Genomic DNA, 16,316 nt, shown 5'->3' with positions numbered 1-16,316 from the left:
AAATATATATTTTACACTCATTTTAGTCTTTTTTGGACCAGAAGTTTCGGTTTTACGGAATGTTTTCTTCCTGGTTGCCATGGAGATTCTGAGTAGCCCTGCATATTTGCCTGTTTAAAATTGCATTTGTTAAAATCTGTCTTTTTCATTCTGGCGCACGAATCGGAGATGGAACCATTTGTTACAGTACTTGTAAGAATTTTATATATCTAACCTGAAAAAATAATGCACTTTCTGAGTGGGGATCAATGAAAGTCAAAATTAGAGCACTCGGCCCACGGCCTAATAGTGCTGAAAGTCCCTGTGCCCATGGGGGGTGAACCCTACAACTCTCGTAGATTGAAAACGTCAGAATCATAAATACGTCTACGAGAGTTGTATTCTACAGCTAGCTCTAATGAAGCTTCAGTTTATTTACATAGCACGTTTAAAAACTACAGCAGTCGACCCATGTGGTCACTAGTGGCCAGTGGTGGAAAGTAACTAAGTACATTCACTCAAGTACTGCACTTCTACTCCACTACATCTTCAGAGGCAAATCATGTATTCTTTCTACTCCACCATAATTATTTGACAGCTTTAGTATGACATAATAGCACATTTTTGTCACCTTCTTGAACTAATGGCCTAAGTCATTTTTTGAGGAAAATTATATTTTTGCTTAAGTCAGTTCCTCATGAGTCATGACACTGACCACCTCTGGTAAAATCGCCTATCTCCTAATTGAAAAGGATCATGCTGTTCACTCCCCTTTTAGTATAATGGCCTATTCTCCCTAGTGTGACTTGGGCCAAAATAGACAATTTCTTTGGCCTAAGTCACATGGTTTTGTGACTTAGGCCAAAAAAATGGCCTAAGTCTGGAATAAATAAGTAAATCATTTGGCCTAAATCAGGTTTAATCCTATCTAAACCTATTTAAATCTCTTATGTTACATGACTGACAGACAGTGTTATTTTTATGTTAATAGTCATAATTTGTTATAAACGTTTTGAGTGAAATTATTAAGAAATCATTTTTTTTAACTTTTTTTTACGAAAAACGTAAACAAAATCTAAGGCCATTAGGTTAGGTGACGATTTACAAAATGCAAATGTGTCACCATTGGTTAAAACAAATACAGTTCTACAGACAGTTGACATGGTTTAATTTTATAGCACATTTCAATAACAAGGCAATTCAAGGCAAAACAAAGTTACAGTATTAAAGAGAACGGCAAATAAGAAGAATACCGTAAGCTAAAACAAAAGGAAAGGAAAATCTACGAATAGATTTACAGTGCAGCACAAGGAATGGATCAAAAACCTAAATAAAATTCCATGGCAAACAGAAAGCCGTCAGGTTTTATTGAAAAGAACTGAGAGTTGTGGCAGTTTTCTGGAAGTTTGTTCCAGGTATGTGGTGCATAAAAATTGAACACTGCCTCTCCGCAATTAATTTTGACTCCAGGGACAGAAAATATACACAAACTAGAAAGACTGCAGTCAGTCGATTTTATACAGTACTTCCATCAGCACTATATGCAATTGTCAAGAGATGCCATTTCCACATGTCAGGATAGTTCAGCGTCAGTGGTGTAAAGTAACTAAGTACATTTACTCAATTACTGCATTTAAGTACACTTCTGAGGTATGTTTACTTTACTGGAGTATTTCCAATTGTCAGTACTTTTACTTCTACTCCATGACATCTCAGAGGCAAATGTTGTACTTTTACTCCGCTACAATTTTTGTGAAAACTTTAGTTACTAGTTACTTTGTAAATTTTGATTATTATTACAAAACATACATTAACCACTTCAGCCCTATATACAACCATTTGAAAATAGCCGATCTACAAGCTCACGTGCTGCGTGCTTATACAGTAGAAGCTTGCAACAAAAATAGCCGACCTTGTGAGCTTGTATCAGCTATTTTACACTGTGCTGTATAAATCAAGCTTTAGACATGGTGTGATATCTTGGTGAAACTGAACATTAATCAGCCCGCATGTCACTGTCACACACAACCAAAAGGTTCAGTTCTTTGTATACATTATCACATTAAGTGATTGCAATGCATAATGCGTGTGTTTGTGTGCTCGTTCCTGCATGTGTGTGCGTGTGTGCGTGCGTGTGTGTGTGTGTGTGTGTGTGCGCGTGTGTGTGTGTGTGTGTGTGTGTGTGTGTATGTGTGTGTGTTTGTATAAACTTATGAGAACCAAATACCCCACAAAGAGTCAAGGGCCCCAATAAAAAGAAAGTTAGGATTAGGATTAGACAATTAGTGGTCAAGTATAGTGGGTTGGAATTGAGTTAAACATGATTTATAGCCTACTTAGTTGCGTGCCAGTGTTATGCACCAAAAAATAGCTGATCTATAAGCTCGCAGTGCGACGCCTTGTGAGCTTGTAGATCTGCTATTTTTCATCTTTAGGCTTACGGTAAAAAATGTCAAAATTTGTTAAAAATGGCATTCATAGATTTGCCGTCCTAAAATGTTGATGTCCTCACAAATATAGTAATACACAACGTGTATGTGTGTGTGTGTGTGCGTGTGTGTGTGTAGACCTGTGCACTGGAAAGACAGCAACTTTGTTCTGAAAAGCACGACAGGACAAAAAGAGGACGGGACACATGAGGAAGATAAACAGAGGAGCGACAGACGTGGATACAAGAATAGAAGGAGGCGAGGAACAGACTCTTACATAAAGAAAGCAAACAAAATGGGTTGGAAGCTCATTGGAGAATGAGCTGTCCTGTCATATAACGTCATTCATGCTGACTGCTTCGACGATCAGCGGACTGTAATAGAAACAGATATGGCTCATGTATATGTATTAAATACACCCTCCAGCAAAACGTGATTATGCAATTATGCGCATAATATGCGCATGGTAACTTTTTTCCCCAAAAGGGCACACGCATCACATTGCATAATATGCGTATCGCGTTGCATAATATGCAATATACAGTGCATATTTAGCAACTTTTCACGTATTTCACATATTTCCGCATATTTCGCAACTTCCCTCTTCCCTTCAAAAAATTGCAGATCTACAAGCTCACAGCGCGTCACTTTGTGCCGTGCTGCGAGCTTGTACATCTGCAAATACATCAAATTGGGGGTCCTTGACATGAAAAAGTTTGAGAGCCACTGTTCTAATCTACAGTTCTTTCAGCTGGGATGATGCCATCCTGTCAAAAGACTCACAGACACACACACACACACACACACTAACACACTAACACAATGCAGAGAGAGAGAGAGAGAGAGAGAGAGAGAGAGAGAGCTGTATTGTCCACAAGGAGAGAGTTGTCTTTGACAGTCTTCTCATAAACAATTAAACGTCGCAAAAAAACGTGAGAAGCGTTTGACATGATGCTAGACAGTCACTTAGGAAAATCATCTTAAAACATGAAAGGGACATTTTGACCATCCAACTGACACTGGCAACACGCCGGCGTAAGTGCTAAAGTGCTTGTGTATTTACTGCACACGTTGCTCTAAAACTGCACTAAGATTTAGCAGGGGTCCCTGGAACGACATATTTTGATGGGGGTCGGCGACCAAAAACATATAATTTCGGGGGACCTTGCGATGCAGATGCGGACCCCCCCCATCTCAAAATATGTTGTTCCAGGGACCCCACCCTCCCCCCACCCCAGAAGCAAAGATTTGAGTTACAAATCTTCGCTTTAAAATAATATATATATTCAAAGATTTGCACACATTTTCACGATTTACTTTTTTTTTTGTTGCAGATATACAAGCTCATAGCACGGCACTCGGTTTGTATATCTGCTATTTTTTGAATAGCCAAAGAAATCTAAAAATGACACAGATGCTTTCCCGGTCTTAATGGGTTGACTCACTTTTATTAGTCTGCTTTTTTATTTATTTTCCTGCTTGTTTCATGCCTGCCTGCTCATACGGGGGCTCTGTATGTCTCATATAGCGTTTGTTTCCCCGTTACCTTTTCTAGCTATTTTGTGCCCGCTGGCTAGCAAAGCCTGCTTTTCAGCCAGGCTACCACACACAGCAGCTCTTACAGTGACTCATAACTGACTCGTAACTCTGAGATTGTACAAATGTAACCAAATGGACCCATACGGGTCCATTTGGTTAAATTTTGTACAATCTCAAGAGTTACAAATGGATAAGAGCACCTGTGCTAATCAGCGCACCTGCTGAATAGCACAGGTCACATTGTCCTCAATTGTCAATTTCAACGAGGGCCTTTTGTACTGAGGATTTTTCACTGTGTACGCTTGTGTGGCTCCTGTTGATTTGTGTTCAACGTGAATTTGTTTGTGACGTGTTTGGCATCATGTCAATACTGAGAGAACAAGGACAAAAGAGAGAAAACGTTCATGATAACTGCAAGGTTAGTCGTGTTACTGGAACGTGCACAATAGTAGTTGGTGACGCTTGTGCAAAAATCATGTTCTCATTACAAGAAAGAAAGCATGTTCATACAACGATAGTTCTCAGTGTTGAGGATACGAGGTTACAGTACTTAAATGACTCTTTATGTAATGATATTATGTCTTGTCTTGATGGTCATACAGTATATGACTGGGGTTGCACTTTCATATCAATGAAAATACCATCCTTAAAGGGATAGTTCACCCCCAAAATGACTTTTTTTCTATCGATTATTCACCCCATGGAGACTTGAATTCATGGATATTTTTTTGTTTTTGTCGCAGCCAATAATTTGATGACCAGCGGACCGGTAGGCAGCGGTTCCGGTAGGAGACACAAAGGAGACTCTTTATTGTCTCCTACCGGAACCGCTGCCGGTCATCAAATTATTGGCTAAGGAATGCGACCAAAAAAACTCCAAAAAAGTAATTTTGGGGGTGAACTATCCCTTTAAATGAGTCTTTATGTAATGATATTATGTCTTGTCTTGATGGTCATATATGACTGGGGTTTCACTTTCATATCAATGATAATGCTATCCTTAAAATGAGCGAAATACTGTACAATTCACTACAGCGTTGGTTCTCAAAGTGGGGTCCGGGGACCTCCAGGGGTCCATGAGGGGGTCCCCAGCTAAATGTGTTAATATAGCATCACAATAATGTTTTTGCTTTTATACTTTGGCTATTCAAAAATAGCAGAGATACAAGATCTGCTATTTTTGAAAAATCGTGAAAATGTGTGCAAACCTTTGAATATATACATTTAAAAGTGAACATTTGTAACTCAAATCTTTGCTTCTGGGGGTCCCTGGAACAAAAAAAATTAAGACGGGGGGTCCGCGGCCAAATACATGGCATTTTGAGGGTCCTTGACATGACAACGTTTGAGTAGTACAGTATACAGTACAGTATCAGGGACACTTCCAATTTACAAGGACACAGGACAGGCATCATAATGAGAGATTAATTCTGCTTCTGTGATCCTGGCTTTATGAAATTAAAATTCCCTTGGGGGGGAATGGAGAGCCTAACAAAATCCTACTGCCACCATGGTCTCATGAGACCTATGAGACCATGGCCATCAGCTTAGGAAATGACTCCGTGGCCACATATATAAGACCCAATACAACGTCTGTGACAGGATTAGAACAGGTTACTCATGTGCAGTGGTGGAAAGTAACTAAGTACATCTACTCAAGTACAATACTTTTACTTCCACTCCACTACATCTCAGAGGCAAATATTGAACTTTTACTCCACTACAATTATTTGAAAACTTTAGTTACTAGTTACTTTGTAGATTTTGATTGTAATTACAAAACATACATTCAACTCTTCAGCCCTATTTACATTTCGGCCATTTGAAAACAGCAGATCTACAAGCTCACAATGCGTCGCATTGTGAGCTTTAAAACATTAAAAAAAAACATTAAAAAAAACACTTTACCAATTGTTTCGTATGATCACCCCTCTGTAATCCCTCTCTCATCCCTCTTTTTTCTCCGTCAGTCCCATTTTATAGGTTTTGGTTTGGAAAGTAGGTTAGAGCTTTCTTCTTCTCTCTCTCTCTCTCTCTCTCTCTCTCTCTCTCTCTCTCTCTCTCTCTCTCTCTCTCTCTCTCTCTCTCTCTCTCTCTCTCTCTGTTTGTGTGCCTTCTGTCTTGTCGCATTTCATTTCATGCTTTACGCCATGCCAAATCCTCTCAAATCCACCAAACAGGGGAAAAGAGGCTCTTTATACAGAGACGAACAGTGAAATCCAGTGTTGATTTAACACAGTGAGAAATGGACCCATACACAGTCAAATCCTCAGTGTTGTTTCATCCATTTGTAACTCTGGGATTGTGGAAAAATAATGCAGCCGAATGGGCTTTTTTGGGGGACCCCATGGACACTCAACTCAGAGAGTGTACAAATGTAACCAAATGGACCCGTCATGGCTTATAGGAATGTGACAAAAACTAAAAAAATATCCATGAATTCAAGTCTCCATGGGGTGACTAATCGATAGAAAAAAGTCATTTAGGGGGTGAACTATCCCTTTAATTTATTCGTTGGGTGCCAAAAATAGCCTATGGAACCGAATGCTCTTTCAAGCTCGATCATGAGCGAGAAACATCTCTCGCAGTCTGCTCTCGTCTTTATCGGTTGAAAAGAGGAAATATAGATGTCTAATTTGTAAGCTTGGAGCTGTGTGGATCTTAGACCTTGCCAATTTGATTTAGTTATAGATATGGCAAATTTTACTATATTTTCTGCTGTTTTATTTATCCAAGCTATTTACCATTGCATAATAGTCAACATTTCTTTCAGTGTTAATCTGTTTGACCTGTTTGAGTCTATGTCATGGTTGAGTATCAGTAGCACCCATATTCTGGAAAGACTAGCTCTGGCATTGCATTCATTCAATGTGAACCCACTGCGGTTCGTTCTGCGGTTCACGTTTTGTTTAGTGGAGAGCTGGAAGTACTTGAGACATGTGGCAGCAGTCCATTTGTCATCAACAAACATACAGAGTCAGAGAAGGAAAACATTTATAACAGCGTTCACAATTTGTGTTTATTTAGTGTACAAATCAGTGGTGGAAAGTAACTAAGTACATTTACTTAAGTACTGTACTTAAGTACAATTTTGAGGTATTTGTACTTTACTGAAGTATTTCCAATTTTCAATACTTTTACTTCTACTCCACTACATCCCAGAGGCAAATATTGTGCTTTTACTCCACTACAATTATTTTAAAACTTTAGTTACTAGTTACTTTTTAGTTTTTGATTATTATTACAAAACATACATTAACCACTTCAGCCCCATTTCGGCGAGCTTGTAGATTTTCAAAAGGTTTTTATACATTTTGTACATTTGAAAACTTGTGAAATGGGATATTCTGCATAATGAGTACTTTCTACTTTTGTACTTTAAGTATATTTTGATACCAATACTTTTGTATTTTTACTCAAGTGAATTTTGAATTCCGGACTTTTACTTGCAACAGAGTATTTCTACATTGCAGTATTGATACTTTTACTTAAGTAAAAAATGAGTACCTTTTCCACCACTGGTACAAATGGACCAGAAAGGGCCCAGAGTTAAATTAAGACCCAGGATCTTACTGTGTGGGTCTCGCAGCCCATCCAAATAGCAAAGGTTATGGCGAGAGGTCAAAAACATCCAAGATTAAAGAGTTTCATTTATCACATACTCATGAGAGTATGCCATGATGGGGAGATGAGAGGGAAGTCAAATGAAGAGGAGGGATAACAGAGCAAAACAAGAAACAGGGACCCCCTTGTGTGAGCAAGAGGGGGGTCCATTACAGCACCCTGCCGGTGGTCTAAAACAGTGGTTGTCAACCGGTGGTCCGGAGACCACCAGTGGTCCTTGAGGGGGTACCAGGGGGTCCCCAGCAAAATGTGTTAACATTTTTGAAAAATCTTGAAAATGTGCGCATATCTTTGAACGTAATATATATTTTTAAAGCGAACATTTTTAACTCAAATCTTTGCTTCTGGGGGGTCCCTGGCACAACATTCTCCGATGGGGGTCCATGGCCAAATGTATATCAATTTAGGGGTCCTTGGCATGAAAAAGGTTGAAAACCACTGGTCTAGAATGTTCCGCCATTGACTATGACTCACGGTTTACTTTCAGGTCCGTATTGGTTCCATTCGTGTACACTCTCAGAGTTAAATGAACACTCCAGACTTTCTAGTGTGCAGCTAATGAGCTGCCAAGCTGAGGAGCCCCATCACTTCTCAGCTGAAACGTGTTAATTGGGAATCGTGACATGGGAAGGTGTGAGGTGGAGTAGGTTCAAGGAACAAACACACTCACATACGCGCACGCACACAGCGGTGTAAAATAACTAAACACATTTACTCTAGTACTGTAATTAAGTACAATTTTGAGGTGTTTTTACTTTACTGGAGTATTTCCATTTTTCAGTAACTCCGGGCCCTTTCTGGTCCATTTGTACACTAAATAAACACTCATTTTGAACGCAGTTCTAAATGTTCTCCTTCTCTGCCTCTGTATGTTTGTTGATGACAAATGGACTGCTGCCACTTGTCTCAAGTACTTCCAGCTCTCCACCATGCAGTGGTGTAAAGTAACTAAGCACATTTACTCAAGTACTGTAATTAAGTACAATTTTGAGGTGTTTTTACTTTACTGGAGTATTTCCAATTTTCTGTACAGCTTTTCCTTTGATTTCCATCTGCTGAGGTGCTCATGTTTGTAATGGTTTGTAAACAAATGGTGTATAAATACGCACACGCACACGCACACATACACATACACACGCACACAAACACAAACACAAACACAAACACACACCCCTGAGAGTCACATACACATTATCTCACCAGCAGCCTTCAGTAAATTGCCCAATGAGTCAGACGTCCATTGCGTCGTTATGCTGAATTGTGAGGTCCACAGCAGTGCAAAGTAACTAAACACATCTACTCAAGTACTGTACTTAAGTACAATTTTGAGGTAATTTACTTGAGTATGTCCATTTTTCAATACTTTATACTTCTACTCAACTACATTTCAGAGGCAAGTGTTGTACTTCCACTACAATTATTTGAGAACTTTAGTTACGATGTGTTGCTATGTTGCTGCTATGATGTCGCCTGAATTTCCCTATGTGGATCAATGGAGGTTTATCTTAACCAAGGCCGAATATGAAAGTCATGCTAGACATAACTGGCTGGACAAACTTAAAACTTAAGATGCCTGGAAGATGAACGCACACACGCACACACACGCACACACGCACACGCACACGCACACGCACACGCACACGCACACGCACACGCACACGCACACGAAGACACACGCGCCCTGCTGCCAACAAACTCTGGCAGCAGGGGCATCTCCAGGGCATGGTGGCGGGCTCCAGCTCTGAGCCAACACTTCAAAGACTTGACTGATGACTTTAATTACAAGCTGGCACCCTGCTGTTCACTGACAGGGAGCGTTACTACAGTGCCCTCTGTTGGCCCTAGGGGGGGGGACTCATGGCCCTGACCCAAACACACCAGTGCTTTGATATGATACAGTACTACACACATTAAACTCACCCCTATCCGTAACTACTAAAACTCAAGCTTGAAATGTATGTTCTAGCATTCTTGGAGTACTCAGAAAAATCCTCAGTGTTAAAGTGATAGTTCACCCCCAAAGTGGCTTTTTTCCTATTGATTAGTCACCCCATGGAGATTTGAATTCATGGATATTTTTTTGTTTAAAGCCAATAATTAATGATCGGCAGCGATTCCGGTATATAGGAGACACAAAGAGTCTCCTTTGTATCTCCTACCGGAACCGCTGCCTACCGGTATGCTGGTCATCAAATTATTGGCTTAGCAATGCGACAAAAACAAAGAAATATCCATGAGTTCAAATCTACATCTATACATTTTGTACACTCTCTGAGTTGAATTACCACTCCGGATTTGACTGTGTACCGTGTCTCCCATTACATGGCTTATGGTTTGATAAGTTGCTGCTCTGCACTCCAAGAGAGTTGGGAGTTGCCTCCGACCGAGTCAACAGCGAGAATGGTGAGGCACTTTGCCAACATGATTTGGGGCTTCTACTCCGCTGAAGAAAAATTGGACTGGGTGTCATGATTTACCAGCCTGCATTAGTGTATACTGTACACACACACGCACACACACACACACACACACACACACACACACACACGTCACGCACACACACACACACACACACACACACACACAACACACACACACACACACACACACACACACACACACGACACACACACACACACACACACACACACACACACACACACACACACACACACACACACACACACAACACACAACACACAACACACACACACACACACACACACACACACACACACACACACACACACACACACACGACACACACACACAGCCCTCTGTCAGGTTAGGTTAGGATAGCTTCTAGCTGCTGGGAGTAATGTCCCATGACCCAGGCTCAGTCTGCAGAGTAATTTACCCTCAGCCAGGGCGGCTTCAGAGGGCTGCTGTAGTTCGGTGAGTGACTGTGGTTGTGTGAGAGAGTTCAAAGCACGGCACCGCATAATACAGTACAGGATATATCACGTCGTGAGGTGTGAGATTCACACTTTCATCTATTTCTTGCGGCTGTAAACTCGCACTGCGTTCGTTCTACACCAGGATCCCCATTGTGCAAAAATAGGGAGTTGAACCTGAAGAACTCTCATACGTTTAAATTGTCATCAGTTGTGAAACTTTGATCCACAGATTACATGGCTTTACAGTACATCATGCAGTACATCTAGCACAAAAGATATGGACTTGACATCTGCATAAACAACACCAGTGGTGGAAAAAGTACTAGATTTTTTTACTTGAGTAAAAGTATCTATACTGCAATGTAGACATTCTCTGTTACAAGTAAAAGTCCGGAATTCAAAATTGACTTAAGTAAAAGTACAAAAGTATCAATATCAAAATGTACTTAAAGTGCCAAAAGTACTCATTATGCAGTAGGTCCCATTACACAAGTTTTTAAGTGTATAAAATGTACAACAATCCATTGAAAATAGCAGATCTACAAGCTCACAACGCGTCGCATCGCGGTGCGTTGTTAGCTTGTAGATCGCCTATTTTCAAATAGCCAAAGTTTAAGGGCTGAAGTTTGGTTTTGTAAGCTAAATCTACAAAGTAACTAGTAACTAAAGTGGTCAAACAATAGTAATGGAGTAAAAGTACAATATTTGCCTTTAAAAAAAGTATTGGAGTAGAAGTTGCAGTAAAGGTTGGAGTAAAAGTATTGGAAATTGCAAATACTCAAGTAAAGTACAAATACCTCAAAATTGAACCTAAGTACAGTACTTGAGTAAATGTACTTAGTTACTTTACACCACTGCACGCTCTTGTGTGAGTTATGTGAGTATGAGTTGTGTGTCTGTGAAAGGGTTAATGTGAGGCGCACCTTGTAAAGCACTTTGAACAGTCAAAGTTCACTCTGAGATGATAAAAACATCACTTTTTTTCAGTTTTTTTCAGTCATTCCCTGTCTATAAAGTAATACTGTACATTATATAAAAGACTTTGCTGCATCTCATTCAACCAATTCAATATGTGGAGCATATGCTGTAGCCGTTTGTTGGTTAAATGTAGGGGTGGCAGTATAGGGACTGATAATATACACATCAATCCCCGAGCCAAACAAATTGTTCACACAATACCATAGATTGCAAAGAAAAAACTCCAACACAACAGAATTCGGTTCAATATTCCCACAGTTCAATTATAGTGATACCAAACCCCCAAGTTCAATGTACAACACACGTTTCCCCGCAATCAATGTTCAATACAGTTCCAATTCCACGCAACGCAACAACAAAGCAGTTCAAACACTGTTTATTGTGGCGCAGGTCGCCACAATGTGAGTTAGACTCAGGGAGAGAGAGAGAGAGAGAGAGAGAGAGAGAGAGAGAGAGAGAGAGAGAGAGAGAGAGAGAGAGAGAGAGAGAGAGAGAGAGAGAGAGAATTTTCAATTGTCTATACTTTTACTTCTACTCCACTACATCTCAAAGGCAAATATTGTACTTTTACTCCACTGCAATTATTTGAAAACTTTAGTTACTAGTTACTAGTTACTAGTTACTAGTTACTAGTTACTAGTTACTAGTTACTACTACTACTTTACAGATGTAAATTATTACATTATAAAACATACATTAACCACTTTAGCCCCTATTTTATACCTAGGCTATTTGAAAATAGCAGATCTACAAGCTCACAGCGACGCGTTGTGAGCTTGTACATCTGCGATTTTCAAACATGTTAGTACTTTTACTTTTGGTACTTTAAGTACATTTTGATACCAATACTTTTGTACTTTTACTAAAGTAAATTTAGAATTCCAGACTTTTACTTGAAACAGAGTACGCGCACACACGCACGCCCACACGAACACACACACACACACACACACACACACACACACACACACACACACACACACACACACACACACACACACACACACACACACACACACACACACACACACACACACACACACACACACACACACACACACACACACACACACACACACACACCCCTGTGTGTACAGATGGGAGGCGGTTCCCTCCATGCGGCTCAACAATCTGTTCAGAACACAGAGAGAGAGAGAGTGGAGATGGATGAATGATCTCCACAGAGCACTGCCAGAACTCACCAGCAGGGGGAGCACAGACCAGGAGAGTCAACCATTCACTCTACCAACCACACACATCTATCTATCTTCTATTAATAAAATCGCCTAGTGGGTCGTTTATCCGTTCCGACTCCCTGCTTATCCGTTCGCCTTCTTCCACCACACCACTCGTGCATTTCCCTCCACTCTGTTTACACTTTTATATATTCCCATTTATATGTAATATTTATTTGTACATACATGTTCCACTTTTGCTTTGGCAATGTAAACGTTTTATCATGCCAATAAAGCTCCTTTGAATTGAATTGAATTGAATTGAATTGAATTGAATTGAATTGAATTGAATTGAATTGAATTGAATTGAATTGAATTGAATTGAATTGAATTGAATTGAATTGAATTGAATTGAATTGAAGAGAGAGAGAGAGAGGGAGAGAGAGAGAGAGAGAGAGAGAGAGAGAGAGAGAGAGAGAGGACTTTGCACGGTCCTTTGCAACAGTTCTGTGGTTTGTCAAAGCTCCGCCCCTTACGAAGGGAAACCAGGAAACAGATTGGTTGTTATTCTTACACTTCTCACTGACCACACACTCAGACGCCTTCATGCTAAACACACAGCTTCCAGTGAGGGAGGACAGACTGTCTTTCCACAGCTACAGCTGACCCAGACAACTGAACCTGCTGCTGCCAGCTGAATGGACTTCAACATGAACCAGGATTCAAAGTGAAAGTAAACTTCTGGGAACATTCTGGAAGACCGACTGACATGACTGACTGACTGACTGACTGAATTCCTGTCTTGAGCAGAGTGTTTGTAGCTTCACTCAGAGATTAAATGGCTTCCGTGTTGCCTTTTTCAGATGAGGATTTTTCCTGTACTGTGTGTGGGGACATCTTTAAAGATCCTGTTATCCTGTCATGTAGCCACAGCTTCTGTAAAGCCTGTCTGCAGAAATGGTGGAGAGAGAAGAAAATAAAGCTATGTCCACTTTGTAAGAAAGAACAATCCTCAAAGGTTGATCCGCCCTGTAACCTGGATCTGAAGAACCTGTGTGAGACCTTCATACAGGAGAGACACCAGAGACCTGCAAAACGTCAGAGAAATTCAACAGGGTCTGAGGACCTCTGCAGTCTGCATGCTGAGAAACTCAAGCTCTTCTGTCAGGAATGTCAACAGCCAGTGTGTGTTGTGTGTCTCCATTCAGAAAAACACATCAACCACAGTTTCAGACCCATCGATGAAGTTGCACTGAATCAGAAGAAGGAAGTACAGAAATCACTGAAGCCATTACAGGAGAAACTGGAGGCCTTTAATACATTTGAAACAAAGTTTGACCAAACAGCAGAACACATTAAGGTCCAGACCCGGCACACAGAGAAGCTGATGAAGAAATGTTTTATGAAGCTTCATCAGTTTCTATGGAAGGAAGAGGAGGCCCGGATCAAAGCACTGAGGGAGGAAGAGCAGCAGAAAAGTCAGACAATGAGGGAGAAGATTGAGGGTCTGAACAGAGACATATCAACCCTTTCAGACACAATACAATCCATAGAAGAGGAGCTGAGAGCTGAACACATCTCATTCCTGAAAAACTACAAGACCACAGTGGAAAGACTCCAGTCCACATGGCAGGACCCACAGCCGGTCTCAGGAGCACTGATAGACGTGGTCAAACACCTGGGCAACCTGACCTTCAGAGTCTGGGACAAGATGAAGGACATTGTCTCCTACACTCCTGTCATTCTGGACCCCAACACTGCCCATCCAGAATACATCCTGTCTGAGGATCTGACCAGTGTGACATTCGGAACGAGACAGCAGCTCCCTGACAACCCAGAGAGGTTTGACATGTTTGAATATGTCCTGGGTGCTGAGGGCTTTAACTCAGGGACTCACAGCTGGGATGTTGAGGTTGGAGACAATGTAAACTGGATAGTGGGTGTGTTAGCAGATTCTCATCAGCGGAAGGGAGGCAAACGCAGTCAATACTGGAGAATAAGGTTCTATGATGGTAAATACACAGCACGCTCCTCGCCAGGGTCAATCACTGATCTCTCAGTGATGCAGAACCTCCAGAGGATCAGAGTCCAGCTGGACTGGAATGAAGGAAAGCTGTCATTCTCTGATCCTGACACTATACACATACACACCTTCACACACACTTTCACTGACACACTCTTTCCATACATTGATAGTGGTTATATTGTCCCTCTGACAATGTTACCAGGGAAGGTCAGTGTAACGCTGGACCAATGTAGTTAGACATGATCAACATATCTAGATGATGATGATGTCATGTTAATTATCATATCCACTGTCTGTAGTCAATAATCAATCAATATAAATGAATATAATTTTGCAGTGTCCATTGTCTATTATAAATGTTCTATGTAATAACATCGGCCAGTGACTATACACCAGTAACTAATCACCAAGCAGACATGTTCATTATCTTTTGACATATTCTTCTGACATTAAATAATTCAGAAATATGACTTGCTCTGTGTTCTAATGAAATTGTAGATTTGAAAAGAAAACTGTATATACTACAGAAATATTTTTTAACCAAAAAATGTCTACTGTAGCACATGTCTCTTGTGTGGTTTGAGTTCATTTGCATCACATAACAAATATCTGTTCCACATTTATGACATTATGCTGAATTATAATTTATATGAGTTTAGCAGAGGAGTTTGGATTAAATATTATACAATTTGTATCAACAGCAGGGTAACATTTACACTGATATCAATGGATCCAGCGAGTACAAAAGTCTAATCCTTGAATTGACTGACGTCAGTTTAAGGCTGCAGGACACAATGACAACACATTCTATGACCTGTCACAGAGAGATATGATCCCTGCCTGCTCAACATCTAGTATATCATATCAGATTAGCATATCATATAAAGATTTCATTACGTAAAATTTGTTTTATTATGATATCATGACTCTCAAGGAAAAGGTCTATATAATATATAGAATAAAGTGTTTGTATTCATCATATTCACTCATTCAGTCCCTCTGTCACACTCCCTGGGTTAGGGTTACATGTTAAATGTCATGTACAGTATGACAGTAGTACAGGACTTTTGGACGGACATATTGCATTGTGTCACAAATGTGTTGAAAAGTCACATGCTTTGATTTAGTGTCACATTAAACACATTCATCCTTTTGAGGATGTTTGTATTGCTTAATAGAATTTGAATTTCTTGTGTGTGATATGAGGTCTTCTAGTCTCGTATCTGATGAATGTGACACACACACACACACACACACACACACACACACACACACACACACACACACACACACACACACACACACACACACACACACACACACACACACACACACACACATACACACACACACACACACACACACACGCACCCCTGTGTGTACAGATGGGAGGGGGTTCCCTCCATGCGGCTCAACAATCTGTTCAGAACACAGAGAGAGTGGAGATGGATGGATGATCTCCACGGAGCACTGCCAGAACTCACCAGCAGGGGGAGCGCAAACCAGCAGAGTCGACCACGTTTCACATTCACCCTGCCACACTTTAATGTCAAATCCTGTGTGTAAACGTAACACTCAGAGTTACATTCATGTGACCAAATGGACCTGGTTACATCCGTCCTCTCTCAGAGCTACAGATGGATAAATTAGCATCCATGTTCTGGGGGTC

General features: G+C 40.6%; 2 protein-coding genes across 2 annotated transcripts in view; one reads left to right on the top strand and one right to left on the bottom strand.

The window, feature by feature from the left end:
• Positions 1-16,316, bottom strand: part of LOC308098826 (phospholipid phosphatase-related protein type 5-like) — a 71,393-nt gene that overhangs the window by 21,390 nt on the left and 33,687 nt on the right. The gene's annotated exons all lie outside the window — the stretch shown is intronic.
• LOC308098624 (E3 ubiquitin-protein ligase TRIM39-like) lies at positions 13,460-14,884 on the top strand (the record flags this gene model as incomplete). The annotated part of the gene is made up of 1 exon (XM_080447033.1): positions 13,460-14,884. One exon carries the CDS (start codon positions 13,460-13,462, stop codon positions 14,882-14,884), a length of 1,425 nt encoding a protein of 474 aa, XP_080303159.1.

The sequence above is a fragment of the Gymnoscopelus braueri genome (assembly GCF_963280865.1).
Source record: "Gymnoscopelus braueri genome assembly, chromosome: 13".
NCBI lineage: Eukaryota > Metazoa > Chordata > Actinopteri > Myctophiformes > Myctophidae > Gymnoscopelus > Gymnoscopelus braueri.
Note: the sequence above shows the minus strand (reverse complement) of the source record. Positions and strands in the feature narration are given on the sequence as shown.